At 42.3% G+C, this 18,698-nt stretch overlaps 3 protein-coding genes across 15 annotated transcripts in view; 1 reads left to right on the top strand and 2 right to left on the bottom strand.

Moving 5' to 3' along the window:
* il17rd (interleukin 17 receptor D) overlaps positions 1–12,841 on the bottom strand; it is a 39,138-nt gene extending 26,297 nt beyond the window's left edge. The window contains exons 1-9 of one of the 11 annotated variants that reach the window (XM_054783692.1): positions 12,549–12,841; positions 11,800–12,085; positions 7,798–7,896; positions 7,627–7,699; positions 5,813–5,933; positions 5,520–5,644; positions 5,389–5,414; positions 4,773–4,894; positions 2,547–2,832 (exon numbers count right to left, since the gene is read on the bottom strand). In XM_054783692.1, the coding sequence (XP_054639667.1) occupies positions 2,547–2,666 (120 nt within the window). In that variant the 5' untranslated portion in view covers positions 2,667–2,832; positions 4,773–4,894; positions 5,389–5,414; ... (4 more) ...; positions 11,800–12,085; positions 12,549–12,841. The other 10 variants (XM_054783694.1, XM_054783695.1, XM_054783689.1 and 7 more) reach the window with 10 other exon arrangements.
* appl1 (adaptor protein, phosphotyrosine interaction, PH domain and leucine zipper containing 1) lies at positions 3,851–14,906 on the top strand. Of its 3 annotated transcripts, none has more exons than XM_054783701.1 (22): positions 3,852–4,055; positions 4,658–4,756; positions 4,856–4,915; positions 7,658–7,729; positions 7,816–7,903; positions 7,981–8,022; positions 8,107–8,165; positions 8,245–8,391; positions 8,888–8,970; positions 9,235–9,396; positions 9,491–9,679; positions 9,764–9,806; positions 9,878–9,970; positions 10,855–10,946; positions 11,042–11,218; positions 11,334–11,386; positions 11,572–11,746; positions 11,821–11,857; positions 11,932–12,072; positions 12,294–12,344; positions 12,417–12,506; positions 12,572–14,860. In XM_054783701.1, the coding sequence occupies exons 1-22, from the start codon at positions 4,002–4,004 to the stop codon at positions 12,725–12,727; spliced, it is 2,163 nt and encodes a 720-aa protein (XP_054639676.1). In that variant the 5' UTR covers positions 3,852–4,001; the 3' UTR covers positions 12,728–14,860. The 3 variants fall into 3 exon arrangements, with proteins under 3 accessions (XP_054639678.1, XP_054639676.1, XP_054639677.1); XM_054783702.1 differs by having other exon boundaries at positions 9,878–9,934; positions 12,572–14,856; XM_054783703.1 differs by lacking the exon at positions 12,417–12,506 and having other exon boundaries at positions 3,851–4,055; positions 12,572–14,906.
* LOC129185978 (ADP-ribosylation factor 4-like) lies at positions 14,854–17,453 on the bottom strand. Its single transcript, XM_054783710.1, has 6 exons — positions 17,226–17,453; positions 16,771–16,851; positions 16,564–16,673; positions 15,796–15,867; positions 15,605–15,727; positions 14,854–15,313 (listed from the first exon to the last, which is right to left on the bottom strand). Exons 1-6 carry the CDS (start codon positions 17,404–17,406, stop codon positions 15,224–15,226), a joined length of 657 nt encoding a protein of 218 aa, XP_054639685.1. The 5' UTR covers positions 17,407–17,453; the 3' UTR covers positions 14,854–15,223.
* Between the last annotated feature and the right edge of the window lie 1,245 nt (positions 17,454–18,698).

The raw sequence follows: 18,698 nt of genomic DNA, 5'->3' as shown, positions 1-18,698 counted from the left end.
GTGGGGTTTGTGTGTTTTTACTTTTGGATCATTTCTGTGATAGCAGCATTTGGGCGTTGCTGTGCGACTGCTCCTATCGACAACCGTACCTTTCACACAGGCAGTGCTCAGCCCCTGTTGCAGCTCTGATGCTATCACAGAAGATTACCCCCCACCCGCACATCCCCATCACAGTGTAAGTGCTGTTTACACAGAACAACTGTCACAAGAAAAAGACAGCTTTTAAAGGGCCAGTGATTGTGCTGTTAAGCGTTTGCATGCCAAATGATGTCATGTTTCATTGACTTGAGCTTTCTATGAGCGCACTAAACATCAAATTATGATTATTATTAGCTCGTCTTTAGCAACAATCACCAAGAAACAAGACAAACGTGGCCTTGATTAGAAAATAAAACGAGCTAGAATGCAGAGGGATGATGTCACTTGAGACTTCTTGGCCCCGTAAACAAACACTCTCCATGCTGTGCTTAAGCCAAAAATGTATGTAACGCGCGTGTTCTGCACCCAAACTACTCCTCTACAAAAAATATGTAGATTGGCTGTGTAGTTTGTGTTTAATCCTGCTAACAAACACTAACCAAACACACAAGAAATGCAACTAATCATTGATTGCATTTATTTTTAAATAAATCTGTTGATTGCCTTCTAACCAGCAAAACGCTGTGTAAAGTGTCTAAACTTCCTGACTCGCAACCACTCTGACATTCAAATGAACAATAATCTGTTTACATCGCATGCACTGATGTTCCGCAACAGTCCCACTCCCTGCTTTGATCTGTTAAGGGAATGTTCAATGAGGCATGTTTTAATAGGAAATAGATTTTTTAAAAATACTTTATTTTGTATTGTTTTGGCCATGTGTTTCCACGACAACAACATTTTGGATTCCAAAGTTTTTACACAAACAACGTGGAGTACAAGTGCGCATGCAAGTTGTGTATTTACAAAAGTGACATTGCCTACTTGTGGCCCGGCATGCATATTACACTCTTGTCACTACTTTTTGAAGTGCTGTGAGAACATGGATAGTTCCTGTACGCACACAAAACTTTTTTTTTTAAATGCGCGTTTTTACAAGTTTGTTTTAATGTAAACGTACAACAGACATACAACTAGGCACACACACCTCTAACAACTTCACACCTGCTAAATAGTAGGCCCTGAACCCCCCCCTACAGAGCAGCTTTTGATGTGTGTGTGTGTGTGCGTGTCTTTGGGGGGGTGGGGATGCAGGAAGGAATGTTTCAGCAGAGTAAACAGAGTGAGGCTTCCTGTAGACAACACTTCAAAGGCAAAAAGAGGAAACGAGATACAAGATAGCACACACACAGAACGCCTAAAAGGTAGGAGTCGCTTCTCCATGCAGGAACGCAAGGAGCACTCACATTCCTGATGTGTGTGACCGCTATATATAAATCAAATAACTGCAAAACTACCTATAACACACACGGGTGATGATTTCACCTGCACACACACACACACACACACACACACACACACACACACACACACACACACACACACACACACACAGACACACAGGCGACTCAGCCTAGAGGGGAGATTAAACTAGTTTTATTTTAAGCAAAAATCAAATCAGATGGGAAATCTTGGGGAAGTTTTTTTTCAGTGCACTTGCCAAACATCTGTTCTAGCACAGCTGGTTGCACATTTGGACCAATTGTTACCCATCTTAGACCACACTTCACTCCCCCCAAAAAAGAAAAAAACAAACTGGTGTGAAGTGAAAAAGCAGAGAGCAGAGTGCATGAGGAGGTGGCGCTCCTCACATATTGCTCTTTTCCACATCAAATGACAGGAAGTAAGTTTTACTACCAGCAATTCACCTCAAACGACAACGCTGAAGGGAAATAAGTGGAAGCTCAACTCTGTGCAGGAGTCTGTTTTATGGCAAAACATGGCCTGCACATTGCCTATTGCTTTACAGCTTATGATTATTATTAACACTGTTGGAATTTTTTATCTTTTAAAGTAAAATTGTTGTTCTCTTTGAGGGGGATTGACTGGAAGCTACCTGTTCGGACACAAACTATGATTCACATTGTAACTTCCGTCCGCAAATTGGACAACCCAAGTCTACGTTATACCCACGTTGTAAAACTTATGTTTATTACATTCGATTTAACGTAATTGTATCAAATATTGGCCAAATCAAACCTGACCCGAATTGAGGGCAGGGAACAAGGCTAATCGATGAAACATTAAAAGAGTGGCAACACGTCTACACGTTTGCACAGCAGCGACTAATCGTTAAATGACCACTTTTTCAAGGGGAGTTCGGATTGGAAGGTCCCCGGCAGGTAACGTGCAAGACGCAACATGTGCTGAAATGCAACAAAGGGAAGTTTTTAAACTTCATTATTACCTTGGATGTTCCAGCTCGTGTTAGCTAATCGTAACAAATGTTTGCACAAGACAAAGTTGACAGAAAAGTGCGACAACACCTGAGCATGCTCACGACTCACTCACATTTGTAACTACTTACAAGAACCAAAACAAGATCAAGGTAGAAAAGAGATTTTTACCTTGAAGCCACATCGTTCTTGATTTGTTCTCTTGTTGCCTGAGAGCGTAGATCCAAAAGAAACATTCCAGATGAGAAGTAAACCAGGGAGACAGAATACGAGGTAGCGAGGTGACGCCATTCCTCTCTGAAGTCTCAACAACCTCTGAAGGAAAGGACTTGAGAGTGTGTGTTTGTGCGTGTCGCAGAGAGAGAGAGAGAGAGAGAGAGAGAGAGAGAGAGCGAGAGAGAGAGCGAGAGAGAGAGCGAGAGAGAGAGAGAGAAATAGAGAGTTTGGAATATAATTTCTGCAAGAAAAAGAAATTAACACTTATTATGGAAAAATACAATTATTGTCGTTTACTAATATGATTACAGTATTGATATAGAACAAGTCAAAGAGGAAATTTAATTTCATATGTAAAATAAAATATAACCACAACAAGAAAATGAGAAGAAATTAGTTTTGAGTAGTTTTAGTGTGTCACGTATTAAGACAAGCTTGAAGCTTTACAATTACAGTACCCATTCTCTTACATTATGGTAAACTATCATTGATTTATCATACACATACATATAGACATATACGTACATACACACACACACACACACACACACATACATATATATATATATATATACACACACACACACATATGTATGTATATACTGTATGCGTGTGTATATGTATGTATATACACTCCTAATCAAAATCTTAAGACCAGTTGAAAAATTATATTAGCTATAATTTATATATAAAGCTATAATTTGCTTTTTTTTTAAAGAATTTGCTATAAAAGCCTAAATCTGCTCAAAATGTTGACAGAAAATGAAAATTCTGAGCAGATTTTGGCTTTTATAGCCTGTGGTCTTAAACTTTTGATCAGCTGATAAACAACCTATTTCAGTTTAATTGTTTTCAATAAATTACTTTTTCAAAATGCTTTTTGTCTCACTCCGCCTTCTGGTTTTTGCATATTGTAGCTGTACTTAAAACCTCATTAAGATTCAAATGTGGAAAATGCAAATTATCGCAATTTTTCAACTGGCCTTAAGATTTTGATCAGGCGTGCGTGCATATATTATATATATATATATATATCGAGAACCACAAACACCACAAAAACAACAACAAAAAACACGCTCCTCCAAATGTACAACTACCCAATAAAGAAATCACACACTTTATTCCTGACGGGCCGCCATTTTGGCTCTGTGTTGTACGGGTTAAGGATAGAAGAGGCGAGCCTACTCAGAGCCACAATGGCGCCTTTACATTTTAACAAAAGAGCCAATCAAAAGCATGGATGATTTTGTCTGTCCAATCAAAATCAAGCTGCAGGAGGAGTAGTTCGGGGACTGTTGTGGAGTCCGCGTCACCAAAAAAATCATAAAAGTGGGAGTTGACGGGCTAATTTGTTGTGTGTTTTCTGTCGTCGATTGGGAACTATTATTGACGCACCAGTCAGCAACAGCCATGCCCGGGATAGAGAAGCTGCCAATCGAGGAGACACTGGAGGACAGTCCGCAGGTAAAGTAAACAAAACAAACGGTCCTCATTGGAAGCTTCACGATAGCATGCTAACGCTAGCCGCTCCTGCTACTAAGCTAACAGTAATTGTCAACCGCTAGCAAAGGGGCTTTCACTTTCAAGATACTTTCTTACGATTAGAAGCTGGTTGATGTAAAGCACAGCTGTCAAGCAGCCAGCTGGGGCTCGTCGGGGGCCACAGTGACACATCAGCTGATGGATATTTCCATCACGACTTTAGGGAGGCGTCTCCTTGAACGAGCCGTTAGCATGCTGCTTCCCTAGCCGCCCTAAGGCTAGTTCCTTGTGGACGCGAAGCACTGTGCTACGTTCTGTACTGTATTTGTTTAACGAGGGCTACAGAATCCTTGCTAAGTGGGATGTACCTGCTTGTGCTACACCTGCTGTGACGTCACCGAACGGTCACTTCCCGCTTTGTCTGACCTCAACATCTCAGATAAGCATCTACATCACAAATCAGTCCTTTTTACACTGTCGCCGCTTTTAATTTGTAGGTAAGACGGACTGTGTAAATTGGACATCCAGCAAGTGGAAGACTGCTGGTTTGATTGTGGCAATCTTCACCCCTTTTATCTTGATAGACGCGCTCTCTGCTTGGGGTGTTTGAAGAGGACACGGCTGCCATCGCCAACTACTGCACACAGCTTTATCAGGCCATGCACAGGATATATGACGCCCAGGTACGTAAACACTCACATAGGCACGTTTCACAAGTGCAGAAGCATTGCCAGTGGGGGAAAAACCACAACATGTGACCGCTTTGCTGTGTGTTCTTTCAGAATGAGCTGAGCGCTGCCACACATCTGACATCCAGACTGCTGAAAGAATATGACAAACAGGTTTTGCACTTCCCCATGTTTTCATTTAAATCTCATAATATGAGAAAAGTGTGTACTGTTAGTCCAAACCTTTTTAAATGACAATTTCAAAGGTAGCATCATAGTCTAGAAAGCGTGTGATGCGCCAGCAATGTCGTGGCATCATGTCAAAGCACCTACTGGACTGTACTAACCTCGTCCGCCATGTGCTGCTCACAGCCATTAGGGGGGATGTTTGCATGAAGAACATTCAAATATGATTAAAATGGACATACTGTAAAAATATTAAGGAAAGTCAGTGTTTCATTTTGGTTGTTCAAGAAACCAAAAGCGTTGTAGTTGCCACTTTGTTACCAGCATGCTAACAATTGCAGCCACTTAACAAGTCAGCCATATCACGCCTTCCACCAGCTTTATCAATGTTAACGCATGGTTTTGTTAGACTGACTTGAGTTTTTATGCTGCTTTTTGTGTGTGTGTCAGAAGTACAGTACCTGACAAGTCTTCCCACTTGTCCAAGCTGTAGGAACAATCAATAACTTTACTTTAGTTGCTCATTTGGATTCAGAAATTGCTTATTTGAAAGGCAAAAGCCTCTAGATCAGGGATCTCAAATACCATTTACCTGGGGGCCGCTGGAGGTAGAGTCTGAGTGAGGCTGGGCCGCATCAAGTATTGGGAGTAGGGCTGGGAATCTTGGGGTTCCTCACGATGCGACACGCGATACATGGCTCACATCAACAATAATATCTTGATACAGTAATAGGGTGAATCAAATAAATAAATAAATAATTTCACAGTTTATATTTTGCTGCATTCAGCTGGGATAGGCTCCAGCTTACCCGTGACCCTAATGAAGACAAGCGGCACAAAAAATGGGTGGAATTTTTTACCACATTTTTTAAGTGACTCACTCACTCTTAGTTCATCGAGGAAAAGGCTTCTTGAGACGTCATCTGTACTTCTGTGAAGAAGGTGTCGGACGTTTCGCTCCTCATCCGAAGAGCTTTCGATGGACAACTCCTGTACAACTGAGAGCCTACACAGACACTCTTAGTTCAGTGTAGCCTTATGTGTGCATCCTACGAGTAACATTGGCTTGTCGCAGGCCGTAATACAGTAATCTTTGAAGACAAGTCGCGGGCCACAAAATGTGACTCGGTGGGCCGCAAATGGCCCACGGGCCACAAGTTTGAAACCCCTGCTCTAGATGATGCTTATTATAGCTAAATAGTCTTGTATCATTCATTGTGTTTTATCATCTAGTGAGGGCAGTAAGGTCAGACAAAAGTCTTGTCGCATACCAAAATCATCCATCCATCCATTCATTTTCTATACCGCTTCTCCTCATTAGGGTCGCAGGGGTATGCTGGAGCCATAATGTATGGTAGAAATTATATTTTCCTTTGAAAGCACAAACATGCTCCGAAAACATTAGATAAAGTCAGGGTGCCTTGGTGAGACAAATGAATATTGTGTATGACTTCCATGAGCCCGGAGGACTCCATCCATACGTCTCAGCAATGACTCCAATAACTAATTGATAAAATTATCTGGAATGGCAAAGAAAGCAGTCCTGCATGACTCCCATACTTCATCAAAATTCTTTGGTTTCATCTTCCAGGCCTACTTCTTCATCTAACTTCAAACACGCTCTATTATGTTCGTGTCTGGTGACTGGGCTGGCCAATCCCGGAGCATATTGACTTAGTCAATATCTAGAACTTTAATGTGGAGGCTGAAGTATGAGAAAGGGCGCCATCCTGCTGAAGATTTTGCTTTCTCTTGTGATTTGGAAGGTAATGGGCAGCATGTATTTTTTTGATACTTCAGGCTGTTAATGAAACCATCCACTCTGCAAATCTCTTGCTCGCTCCCATACTGCATGTAACCGCAAGCCATGATATTCCTACTTCAAACTTGACTGTTTTCTGGGTGAATCTTGGGTTCATGCTGGGTTCAGGTCTTTTGCAGTATTTGTGGTGATTGGGATGCAGTTTAATGAATGATTCATCAGAAAAATTAACCATCTGCCACTTTTCCACCGTCCATCCTTTTATGCAAGCTGTGGGCAAATCCAACACTATTGTTTACTTCTCTCTAAATTCTTGTAGCCCAATACCTTCCAAATTACGAGAGGGCAAATTCTTCAGGAGTGTCGCTCCTTGTCACACTTCAGCTTCCACACAGCCCAGCCCAGCCACCAGACATGAACATAATTGAGCATGTTTGGGGTTAGATGAAGGAGGAAGCTTGGACGATGAAAGCAAGGAATCTTCATGAAGTCTGGGAGTTGTGCAAGACTGCTTTCTTTGCCAGTCATTCCAGATGACTTTATCAATTCATTATTTGAGTCATTGCTGAGATGTGTGGTGGAGTCCTCCAAGCTCACGCGAATCATACACAATATTTTTTCTTACCAAGGCACCCGGCTTATATATTCTGATGTCTTTGTAGCAGGTTTGTGTTTTCAAAGGAAAATTATTCATAACATTATTTTGATATGCGACAAGACTTTTCCAGGCACAATAGACTGTTTTGTCCCAATTAAAAGACAAAACTCAATGAATAATACAAGACCTTATTTTGCTATAAGCATAATCTAGAGGCTTTTGCCTATCACAGAAGCTATTTCTGATTCCAAATGAGTCCTTAAAAGTGAAGTTATTATTTATTGTTCCTACAACCTGGATAAGTGACAAGACTTTAGTCAGACACTGTATAATCCAAACCATTAATCCAGTTTGTTGCTGCTGTCCAAAGCGTTTTCCTTTAGGGGGCGATGACGAGGTGATGAGCTCCACCCTGCAGCAGTTCGCAAAAGTCATCGATGAGGTGCATGAAAAAAAAAACAAAACATCATACATATCGCCACTGTTCACTTCTCATGTTGAATGCTCTACCGTTCTTTGGTTTCACAGTTGAGCTCCTGTCACGCCGTCTTGTCCACCCAGCTTGCCGATGCCATGATGTTTCCCATAAGTCAGTTCAAAGAGAGAGACCTGAAAGGTATCGTCAGACAATCCATTAAATGACAACATCACTAGAGCAACAAACTACTGAAAATGTTGTTTTTGTCTTTGCAGAGATTCTCACCCTGAAAGAGGTCTTCCAAATATCCAGTGACGGTAACAATATCAATGTGTTAAAACAATAAAAGACTCTACACATGAGCATCTAAACCCAATTATGTTGCCTTCTTATTCCTGCAGATCACGACATAGCAATCAACAGATACAGTCGCCTGTCGAAAAAGAAGGACAATGACAAGGTAACTCCTACAAAGGAGACTTCACGTGTTGGTAAACATGACAAGATTGTGTGCGAAATGGTTGTCTTGTGTGTGGCAGATGCGGGCTGAGGCGGTGGAGGATGTGTACACCTCGCGCAAGAAGCAGCACCAGACCATGATGCACTACTTCTGCTCCCTCAACACACTGCAGTACAAGAAGAAGATGGCGCTGCTGGAGCCGCTGCTTGGCTACATGCAAGCCCAGGTTGGCATGCACGCAATAATTTGATCATAACAATACATGGTGCCGCTAAATGGATTGATAGATTTTTAATATTTCGGAATTTTGTTGATCATGTGGTATAATGAATTGTACTACAAGGTAGCGAACAGCAGAGGGCGCAATTTATTCACGCCAAGCTAATTTTCTGCCTAAACATGCTCAAAACAGAATCAAAATTGAAAGTTAACATGAATTTCGTTAATTTAAGTCGTATTTTAGTTAAGTATTGCACTTCTGTGTGTCTACAGAACACGGAGTAGTGTAAAATAAATGGCGTCAACGCAATAACTTCAGTACCGCTTTGTTCAGTGCTGGACAGCCACTTGGCTACTAGACAAGAATCACAACTTTATTTTATCATGCTTGACTTGTGTAACTGATGTCAAGACGTTTAGCTCGTAGCCTTGAATGTTGCTGCCTTTTTGCTTCTTTTCTTTTGCTTACAAGACTTCCCTGTACATATGTCCCTTCTTTGCAGATAAGTTTCTTTAAACTGGGTTCGGAAAACCTCACCCAGCAGTGGGAGGACTTCCTGGCCACTATCGGAACCAGTGTCCAAAAGTAAGACACTTTTCCAGCTGTGCAAGTCTTTTTGCTAGGGCAAAAAAAGTTGATTCTTGGTGGAAAATAGATGACAGCATGCATAAAGTGTTTTGAAACCTCATTTAAGCTAAACTAGTATCACATCAAGAAGTTTAGTGCCTATTTCAAGACCTTAATAACATAATAACTTGGGGTTAGTATTATAATAGTAACTTAATACTTTTTAAGTGCGTTGTGAGAGCTACTAATAATGAAAAGCGACCCGTGTGTGTGTGTGTGTAGCGTTCGTCGAGAGATGGATGAGGAATTGGGCCAGATGCAGGAGACCATTCAACAGATGGAGAGTTTATGTGACCCTCTGTACGCACCATGCGACCCGGACCCAGTCCACTCACCCGTCTATCGAAACCTCACCAGGAAGCATGGCTACCTCTACATTCGCAAGTAAGTACACAGTTTTAATATTTTACTCATGTTCCCATGTTAGTAGTCGTAAATGCTAATAAAGAGCTTAATAATGTGTCCGTGTGCCCCTCAGTAAGACAGGCCTGGTGTCGTCGTCCTGGGAACGTCAGTATTTCTTCACGCAAGGAGGCAACTTGATGCAGCAGGGCCGGGCCGAAGTGGCGGGTGGCCTGGTTACCGACCTGGACAATGCCTCTGTCATGGCTGTGGACTGTGACGACCGCCGCTTCTGCTTCCAGGTCACGTCCTTCGATGGCAAAAAGTAAGAGCTGTCCCGTCCCTAAGTGGCCCCACCGCCCACTGGACCGCAAAGTAAATTTCATGTTTTTATTTGCGCTCTGTCAAGAGTTGTGACACTGCAGGCACAGAGCAGAAAGGACTGCGAGGAGGTAATTAGTTTAACTGACAAATGATTTGGGTTGATGGATGTTCCCTCACCGCTCTGCTTGTTGCTCGCTAGTGGATCGCCACCATCAACAACATCTCTCGCCGCATCTACCTGAGCGAGAACGCAGAGGTGTGCGATGGACTTAGGCTATGTTCACACTGCACGGTATGATGACCAATTCAGATTTTTTTGTTCAGTTTTTTTGAGCGGCACGGCTCAGGTGGTAAGATGGTAACCTAAAGTTTGCGGGTTCAAGCCTCCGTCCTCCCTTGATCGTGTCAAAGTGTCCTTGGGCAACATACTGAACCCCCAGTTGTTCCTGATGCTGCGTCATCAGTAGGTGAATGTGCTAGCAGTGTCAAAGCGCTTTGAGTGCCTTGTCGGTGGAAAAGCGCTATACAAGTGAAAGACCATTTCCCAATAAATCAGATTTTTTATGTGGTCGTTCATACTACCAAAGAAATGCGACTTGTCAATGTGAGTGCAAAGCGTCCAGGAAGTGACGTGCATGCTCAAAAGCACGATGTCACACTCCTTTCCGTGTGTTTATGGAAGTAAAGACTACGGCAGTGTGTGCACTCCTTGGCGCGTTTGTGGCAATTTCAAGAATTTTGCTCAACCAAATGATCCTGCACAGCAGGTTAAGAAGAAAGCGCACAAGAATTTTGGCTATGGCAGTATGTGGAGAACTTGCAGCAATGTCTGTTCCGAGGAGCGTGTGTGGGGCAGGAACCGTGACCCGCTTCACTGACTTTTTAAAAATAATTTTTCGAGTACACGTCTTTCGATGACGTTTAGGTCGGATATATGCAGCCTGACCGTTTATACTGCAGTCGCATCGCATACATACCGGCTTTATATCCACGTAGAATGAGGCGTGAGTCGCATTTGAAAAAATCTGAATTGTGCTGTTCACACTGAAATGGAAAAAATCTGATACAGGTCACATATGAGCAAAAAAATTTGAATTGGCCTGCAGTGTGGACCTAGCCTAAAAGCAGCTATCCCTTCCATGTCCATTCCCAGCTGATGTTGTCTTTTACCGACAGGAAGTGGCAGCTAGAGTCAACCAATCAGCTATTGAGGCAGTGACGCCGTCACCATCTTTCCAGCAGAGACATGACAGCATGCGGCCAGCAAGGTGAGCAGTGTGTGTGTGTATCAACACACGACAGGACACACTCAGACCAGCACCCTAACAGAACTCTCCTCCACCTGTCTCACTCCCCATGACAGCAAGGGGAGCGTGGGACGAGCAAGCATCAGCTCTGTAGGCTCTGAGCCCTCGCCCGCCCTCTCGGTGCTCTCATTGGACGCCCTGGTTGCCCCTGACACGCCCATCCAGTTTGACATCATCTCGCCCGTCAGTGAAGACAACTCTGGACACAGCAAGACGGCAGCTCAGTCTGGCAGGTTTGTGTCAATCTAAAGAAGCTGATGACTTTTGTATTTGAATCAATAATTGAATTATTTTAAATCAAATTAATTGTGTTTATGCGTGTGCCTGTGTACGTACGTGTACTCACAGGAGAAGTAATCCATTCGGAGAGTCAGGTGACAACCCAGTTGAGGACAATGAAGGTATAAGTTCTCCATAGTTTAGTTTGGAGTTTTCTAAATGATTGTAAACATGGCTTGTGAACTTTTAAAGCATGCTTGAATAGAGCTCACTATTGCCCGTGGTGGGCATTGGGGACGACAACGCACAATCTGAGGCTGCTTGGCAAGCTGGGCATTTGCCATTCATATTTTGGGGTATTTTCCAGACTCTATCCTTCACCAGCTCTTCATCGTTCGCTTCCTGGGCTCGATGGAGGTGAAGACTGCTGAGTCAGCAGATGTCATCCCTGAGACCATGAGGCAGATCCTGGCGGCTCGGGCCATCCACAACATCTTCAGGATGACCGAGTCGCACCTGCTGGTCACCTGCGATTGCCTCAAGTATGAACCCATCTTTGTGTTATATATGCGTGTGTGTGCGCGCGTGTGGTCACCTGATGTATGTTGCTCTGCAGGCTCATCGATCCCCAGACACAAGTTACTCGACTCTGGGTAGGTGGATGCTTACAAATGCAGCATGCAGCCTCCACGGTCCTGCTTCAACCAGTTGTTGTGGTGTCCGCTAGTTCCCCCTGGGCAGCGTGCTTCAGTCGTCGTCCCACCAGGACAACAAGAGGCTGTTTGGATTCATCCTCCAGGCGGCGAGCGGGCGGCCCAACAACCGAGCCGTGTGCTACATCTTCGAGTCCAACGATGACGGCGAGAAGGTTGTGAAGCCACCTTGAACAATACAAAATACAACTCAGTCAGTAGCAGTGTTATGAAGTGATGGCACATACAATGAGCCAGGGGTGTAAAGGAGGAGGTTCTGTTGAACATTTGGGTTTTTCATTGACTGTGTCCAAATTCTTCTTTTCTTGTGAATTGGTGCTCTGTAACAAACTTTGTATTGAACTTGTGTAACAGCAGAACTTGTGTTACATTTCAGATCTGCGACAGTATCGGCCTGGCCAAGCAGATTGCCCTCCACTCTACGCTGGTGAGGCTCACCTTGATCTTATTACTGGCCTGTTGCCTTTGAGTGTGAGACACTGCTCCCGTCATGTGGTAGGACCGCAAGGCGGCAGAGAAGAGGAAGGAGGAGGACAAGGCCAAAGAGAAGCAGCAGGAGGAGCTTAGCAAGCAGAAACAAATAGAGAAGGTGGCCTTGTAGTTTTTGACTCCCTCGGTAGAGCTCGCTCACCTTGTCTCTTTGCCGTCTTTCAGGATCTGGAGGAGCAGAGTCGCCTCATCGCCGCCTCAAGTCGCCCTGGTAATCCAACAGCAGGCGATGGACACTTTGTGGTGCTGAGCAACAGCCAATCAGAGGACAGCGATGCAGCGGGGGAGGAGGGCAAGAAGAAGGACGAGTCGGAAGCCTGACAATACATGAAAGAATGCATGTTTGACCCCCGTACAGCACCAACACTCGAGTCCATGCTCAGGAATCAACACCCGCCCGTCTGGGCTGCCTGGGAATGAAAAACAAGCCCTACATCTCTAGTTACTGACTCTAGGTTCTGAACAATGCTTTTATACAGGCTCCTGAAAAACATGCAGCTACAAAATCAACCTTATTGTGTAATTTCCTTTTATAAACAAGCTGCAAGGAGGTGAAGCAGACCCAGAAACAGACCCGCCCCTTTCTCATGTTCAGTTTGGATACTAAGCTCTGCCTACAGCCGCTGCCGACTGATCGGTCCACTAGTGAGAGTTGAGCACTCTTAGGATTTTTTTTTTTAATGTCCTCTGTGGCACTTTTTTAAACGAGCTTTCTCTAAGGCAGTCACTGCAGCTTCCAAGGGCACACCAGTATTAATGGTGTATGTTCAAGCTCAGTCACTTTCCAACCCAAAAGCACCACATTGCATACATGACCGCTGCCGCCTGGCCCTTGAGCTTCCATTTTGATTCTACTGAGCACTGAGGTCAAAGGTTGGCTCCACGGCAGAGCCTCAAAGGTTTCAATGTACACTTCCTCGATAATAATGGAAAGTACTGTGCTATGATTACTGTGTAAAAAAAAAAAAAAAAGTCGTTTTATTTGGCTCAGAAGTAAGAAGTGTGTCAAATGTATTCAAATCTACAAGGAATGATAACGATAGATCTCTGGGTCAGAAATCACAACCTTCACGATAGAGGACAAAATCTGTACGTTTACTATAGATACATTAATGTTTGGATTTTGTGTATGTTTTTGCTGCAGGCGAAAAGCTCATATCGACCGTTCAGCACTTTACTGACGCCATATTGGACTGTAAATACGCCTCAGTGATAAGTGTCATTTAATCAATGGCTTAAATTGCTTTTTACAGACGAATAAAGCACTAACTCCATCCACCTTGACTCTGCTACAGTTGGCATATGAAATGAAAGGCGTTAGTCTGTGTTAAGTTCTGTAATGGGGGCATAGTGTTCCAATTACTATATCCCGCCTTCTTCCTGTTCAGCATGACTGCGAATTGTAGAGAGCGTCTTATCTGTGTAACAGCCATTAATGCCACTCACACTCCGTCCCGAACTACAAACTCATCCATCTTAAGACACAGCTGTTTCTTGAAGCCGTTATTGGAAACTGATGCTCGCCGGTGGTGGGGATTTTTTTTTAGCCAAGGAGGGACAGCACCTCTCATGCTAACGTGAAATATTTTGTGTGGAAACACGACGAAAAAGATTTTAACAAGTAACCTATTTCAAGTAGCAAATACGAAAAATATTTTTGCCTTTTTTCTAAGCTTGAAGGCTTAACTTGCACGGCTAGCTCATACAGCCGAACTGTTGAACGCTCGAACTGGTCAAATGACATGTTTATACTTGACTTACAGTCATCCTATTCACAGTACAATATGTTTGTGCAAAACATAAAGTACTTTGCAGCGATTACAAACCTGGAAAAAGTGTTAATTTGATTGTGCTCACCTAATAGCATACGAAAATGGAGCCGCTAAAAGTCCCTGCGCATGCATTAGTGCGGCGGCCATCTTGGAAACACATCTTGACAAAATACAACTTTGCGTTTGTGGTTGCAAAATATACAACATTGAACACATAAAATTACATTGAACACATAAAATGACTGTGAAATAGTTATACTATGAGGCTTGTTTATACAACATTGAACACATAAAATGACTGTGAAATAGTTATGCTATGAGGCTTGTTTAACGCGTTTGATAACTTCAGATCGCTGGTTTCACTGTAAACAAATGAAACAAATGTCGAAAGTGGTGTCCCTTTCCTGAAAGATAACCTGCCGGCAACACCTCAACACATTCCGCCCTGCATTTCGACCTACCTTCATCATGCTCTGAGCATGAGCATAGCTATCCACATATACTTTACTTACATATAAGTGTTTAAAATCTGATTAAATACAAGCATTAATATAAGCCAGCTAATGAATGATTATGAAAAGCTAATACTGCAGTCACATAAAAATATTTTCCGTCTATTAATAAAGCTCATACTCATATTCAAAATTTAAAAAACACAAATTGGTCCACCCTTGACAACTTTATTGTGGAATAAAAAAAATTCTCAAACATCACAAATATAATAATAAAGAAAATCCTGAAACAAGCAAAATCAACTCTTCCACTAGAAACATCATATTTGTACAATATGAACATAAAGTGTTTTAAAGTGCAAAAGCATTGTGAAGACAGGATGAGCCCAAGTGCAAAATTGGATGAAAGGCAACAAGAATGCAGTGAGAAGATCAGCATCATCTACCCTGAGAGGAGGAGGAGCCAGCACAGCTCCTGTATTACTTCATGAAATAAACACAATTTCACTTTATTCATCCAACATGTCAGCAATTGTTTCCAGCACCCATCTGTGTGCGTCTCTGTGGATGCAGCAGGAACACCTTCATGTCAGCTACGACTGTTTCAGGATCTCCTTGGAGAGCCAATCCAGACCCTCCACCAGACCAGTGCCACTCACCGCACATGAAGCCTGAACATAATACTGCACACACACACACAAACGACATTCATGAGGCTTCTATTCACCTCGACAAGCTCGCATTGGAATAAGTCTTGTAGTTTTATTCATATAATATACCGTGATTAACTTATATTTCTAAGTGTTAAAATGTAACTTAAAACATTGCCTAGGCTGTGCACTTAATACATGTTTTTTATCGCAACAATTTGATCCTGAAACAGATTCATGCATTTGACATATGAACAACTTGGAGGACAGCCTGCATCATATAATTGGATAACGTGTAGCATTAAAGTATAAGTTGTCACGTACCGGCTGTGAGACCCCCGACAGGCGCAGGGCCGTGGTGACCTCACTGACAGACATGGCGTGAGGGAGGTCTTGTTTGTTGGCAAATATCAGCAAGGCCACGTTTCTCAGCTGGTCCTCTTCTAGCTGCGACAACGCAGCACAGTTACCACAATGAAATATGAATAAATACGTCATGTTTTCATGTGCGTTACCATGCAGTGCAGCTCCTCAGCGGCCTCTTTGATTCTCTGAGGGTCGTTGCTGTCCACCACAAATATAAGACCCTAAACAGGTACAAAGACATCTTCTTTATACTGGTAAAAACTTTTAAACTATCTTACTGTATGCTTGTACTACTGCTGTACAACAACAATGAAGTAACAATAATATCTTGTAAAAAATTGACATTTGTAGCGACATTTCTCATTCTTTTGTCTTGCTGCTAGGTAGATTGTGATCATTAAATTCATACATAATCATTTCACAGATGAATCACTGCTCTATAGTCAATTACATAACACAAGCTAGTGTAACGATTGTTGCTGTCGTCGTCACTCCTTACCTGTGTGTTACTGCACTTTCTGTAGTTGCGTGTTTTTGTCCTTCTGTGTTAATGTAGTTTTGTGTTAATGTAATCGTCGGTTGAATTATTTCCATGTTTAAGTAGTTTTGTGTTAATGTACTACTATTTTTGTAATGTAGTTACATTTTAATGTACTACTTTGTCAGTGATGTTTCCTTACTGGTGTGTCAATGCAATTGTGTGTGCTTACTTGCGTGTTCATGTAGTAGCATGCACTTACTTGTGTTCTAGCGTAGTTGTGTGTACTTACTTGTGTTCCAGCGTAGTCGCGTGTGCTTATTTGTGTGTTAATGTAGTATTGTGTACCTACGTGTGTGTTAATGCAGGAGTGTGCACTTATTTATGTGTCAGTGTAACGTCTACCCGCTTGTGTGTTAATGTAGTATTGTGTACTTACTTGCGTATTAACGTAGTAGTGTTTCCAGAGTGGTCTGATGATAGTTTGACCGCCGACGTCCCAAACAGTGAAAGAGATGTTTTTATATTCAACAGTCTCCACGTTAAAGCCTGTACACAACAACAACACAAGTCACTGACCACATGTCACTCTTATAGTCAATGTCATGATTGTGAATGGAGTTGTTTAAAAAGTGGCGTTCCTGACCCACAGTAGGGATGGTGGTGACCACCTCAGCCAGCTTCATTCTGTACAGCAGAGTGGTTTTACCAGCAGCATCCAGACCCACTGTCCAAGTACAAACACAGAACAATAACTACTTGGGGAATTCATACTCATGCTCATGCATATCTTGACTGCCCAGTTGTCGACATAACTGAAAGCAAACTGAAATTAGCCATTGCTTTAGCCTTTTACTTGGACCTCAGAGACATAAGGAGAAGGGCGATCATTTAAACATCATTTTCCACCAGTTGTGCATATTTTTTATTTAGATTCTTCTATTTTCATCATTATGATATTTCATACTTCTATGAAATGACTTGACTATAATGACTAAAAGCTTTCTAAAACACTTTCTCCATAAGTGCCTAATGATATCAATTTCACAATTAATGCATTTACATTAGAAACAACAGATATGAAAGTACAATTTAGCTCACCCATCAGGATCCTGGCGGGAGTTTTGGATGTAAACACGGAGAAGAGGCGGGAGATGAGGACGCCCATACTTGCGGTCAGCGTGTCGTCTTCAAGTAGTGTGTACGTACCTGTATGTTTGTGTGTGTCTGCCAGTGTGTGTCGGTTGCATTGATAGGCACCGCCAATGTATGCGTGTGTCATTTGTGTACATGTCAGAGGAGTACGCGGTGGCAACAGGAACCACCTGAGACATGTTTCCGCTAAAAGCCCTACCTTCAAAATAAGTGTCCTAAATTATATTACCAAAAAAATAACGCTGAAAGACTGCTAGGAAACGCTTTCATAGCCAAACGTCATGGTCATCCGGAAGGGAATTTACTTTACAAAATAAGTTTCGCTTCTTTTAGGCTCAACAAAGGGTGAGAGAAATCAGAGTAGAGTGAGACGTCGTACGCTGTTTTACGTCACCGAACTGCTGGCTTCCTCCACGTGGACCAAACCAACAACACGCTGATGATGTTAGGCTGCAATCAAAGATTCACTATCTGTCCTATCAACTGCAATAGTAATTATTATTAGAATAAGAATTAGAATTAGAATAATAATAATAATAAAAAAAACAACAAAATCATGAGGCATACGATAATAAAGATAAGCTTATAACATAATCCAAAGTGGGAACATGTGGTACTGTCAATATTAAGTTATTTACAGGCAAAGTGATATTTATTCTCATTGAAAATAATGTAGATACAAATTATCTGTTCCAGGGTCAAACGGTGGCCACCGTGAAATCATTAGTAAGTGTATGGTTGTTAGTAACATTTTAACAATCTTAACTGTTATACAAAAGTGCTTATTAAAAAAATATTCATAATAAACTACTGGATTGTTGAGTGACAGAGGCGCAGCATATACAAAAGTGTTCACTGACATACATTTTTATCAGAATTGCCGCTTCAGCCGGGACAGAAGGTCATGAAACTTCAGCTCTCTAAAAGCATTAACTCCACAAGTGCTTTTTCTTTGGCATTTTTAGTGACGCCACCACTGAAGGGTACTGGCGATGGCAAAGAGAAAAAGGAAGTGCGATGATAGAAGGAAACGGGAGCTCAATATGGCTAAGACTACACCGGCAATAACAGATGAAGAAAGGTGCGTACGCCAAGTCAGCCATGCTTTGACTCCATGTGAAGAGACTGCATGACTCCCGAGGCAGAAAATCTCCCTGTGCACGTCACCAAACCTCATGATAACAAAACCGTGTACTTGTTTTGAAAATCAAACGTGCAGAAGTGCAGAACTTTTTCCTTATTAGTTTAGTTATTAGTAGTTTAACGATGGCCACAATTGAACCGCGGAACAGATCACTTCACATAACATTATTTACAAATAAATCTGAACAAATGGGACTTGTTTTGAAACTTTTGAATACAAGCCTGTCAGTTATGTAACACTGCTCCTTCTTGTTTATGCTTCCTCTGAGTAGGCAA

This window comes from Dunckerocampus dactyliophorus, chromosome 8, assembly GCF_027744805.1.
Source record: "Dunckerocampus dactyliophorus isolate RoL2022-P2 chromosome 8, RoL_Ddac_1.1, whole genome shotgun sequence".
NCBI classification, from domain to species: Eukaryota; Metazoa; Chordata; class Actinopteri; order Syngnathiformes; family Syngnathidae; genus Dunckerocampus; species Dunckerocampus dactyliophorus.
Note: the sequence above shows the minus strand (reverse complement) of the source record. Positions and strands in the feature narration are given on the sequence as shown.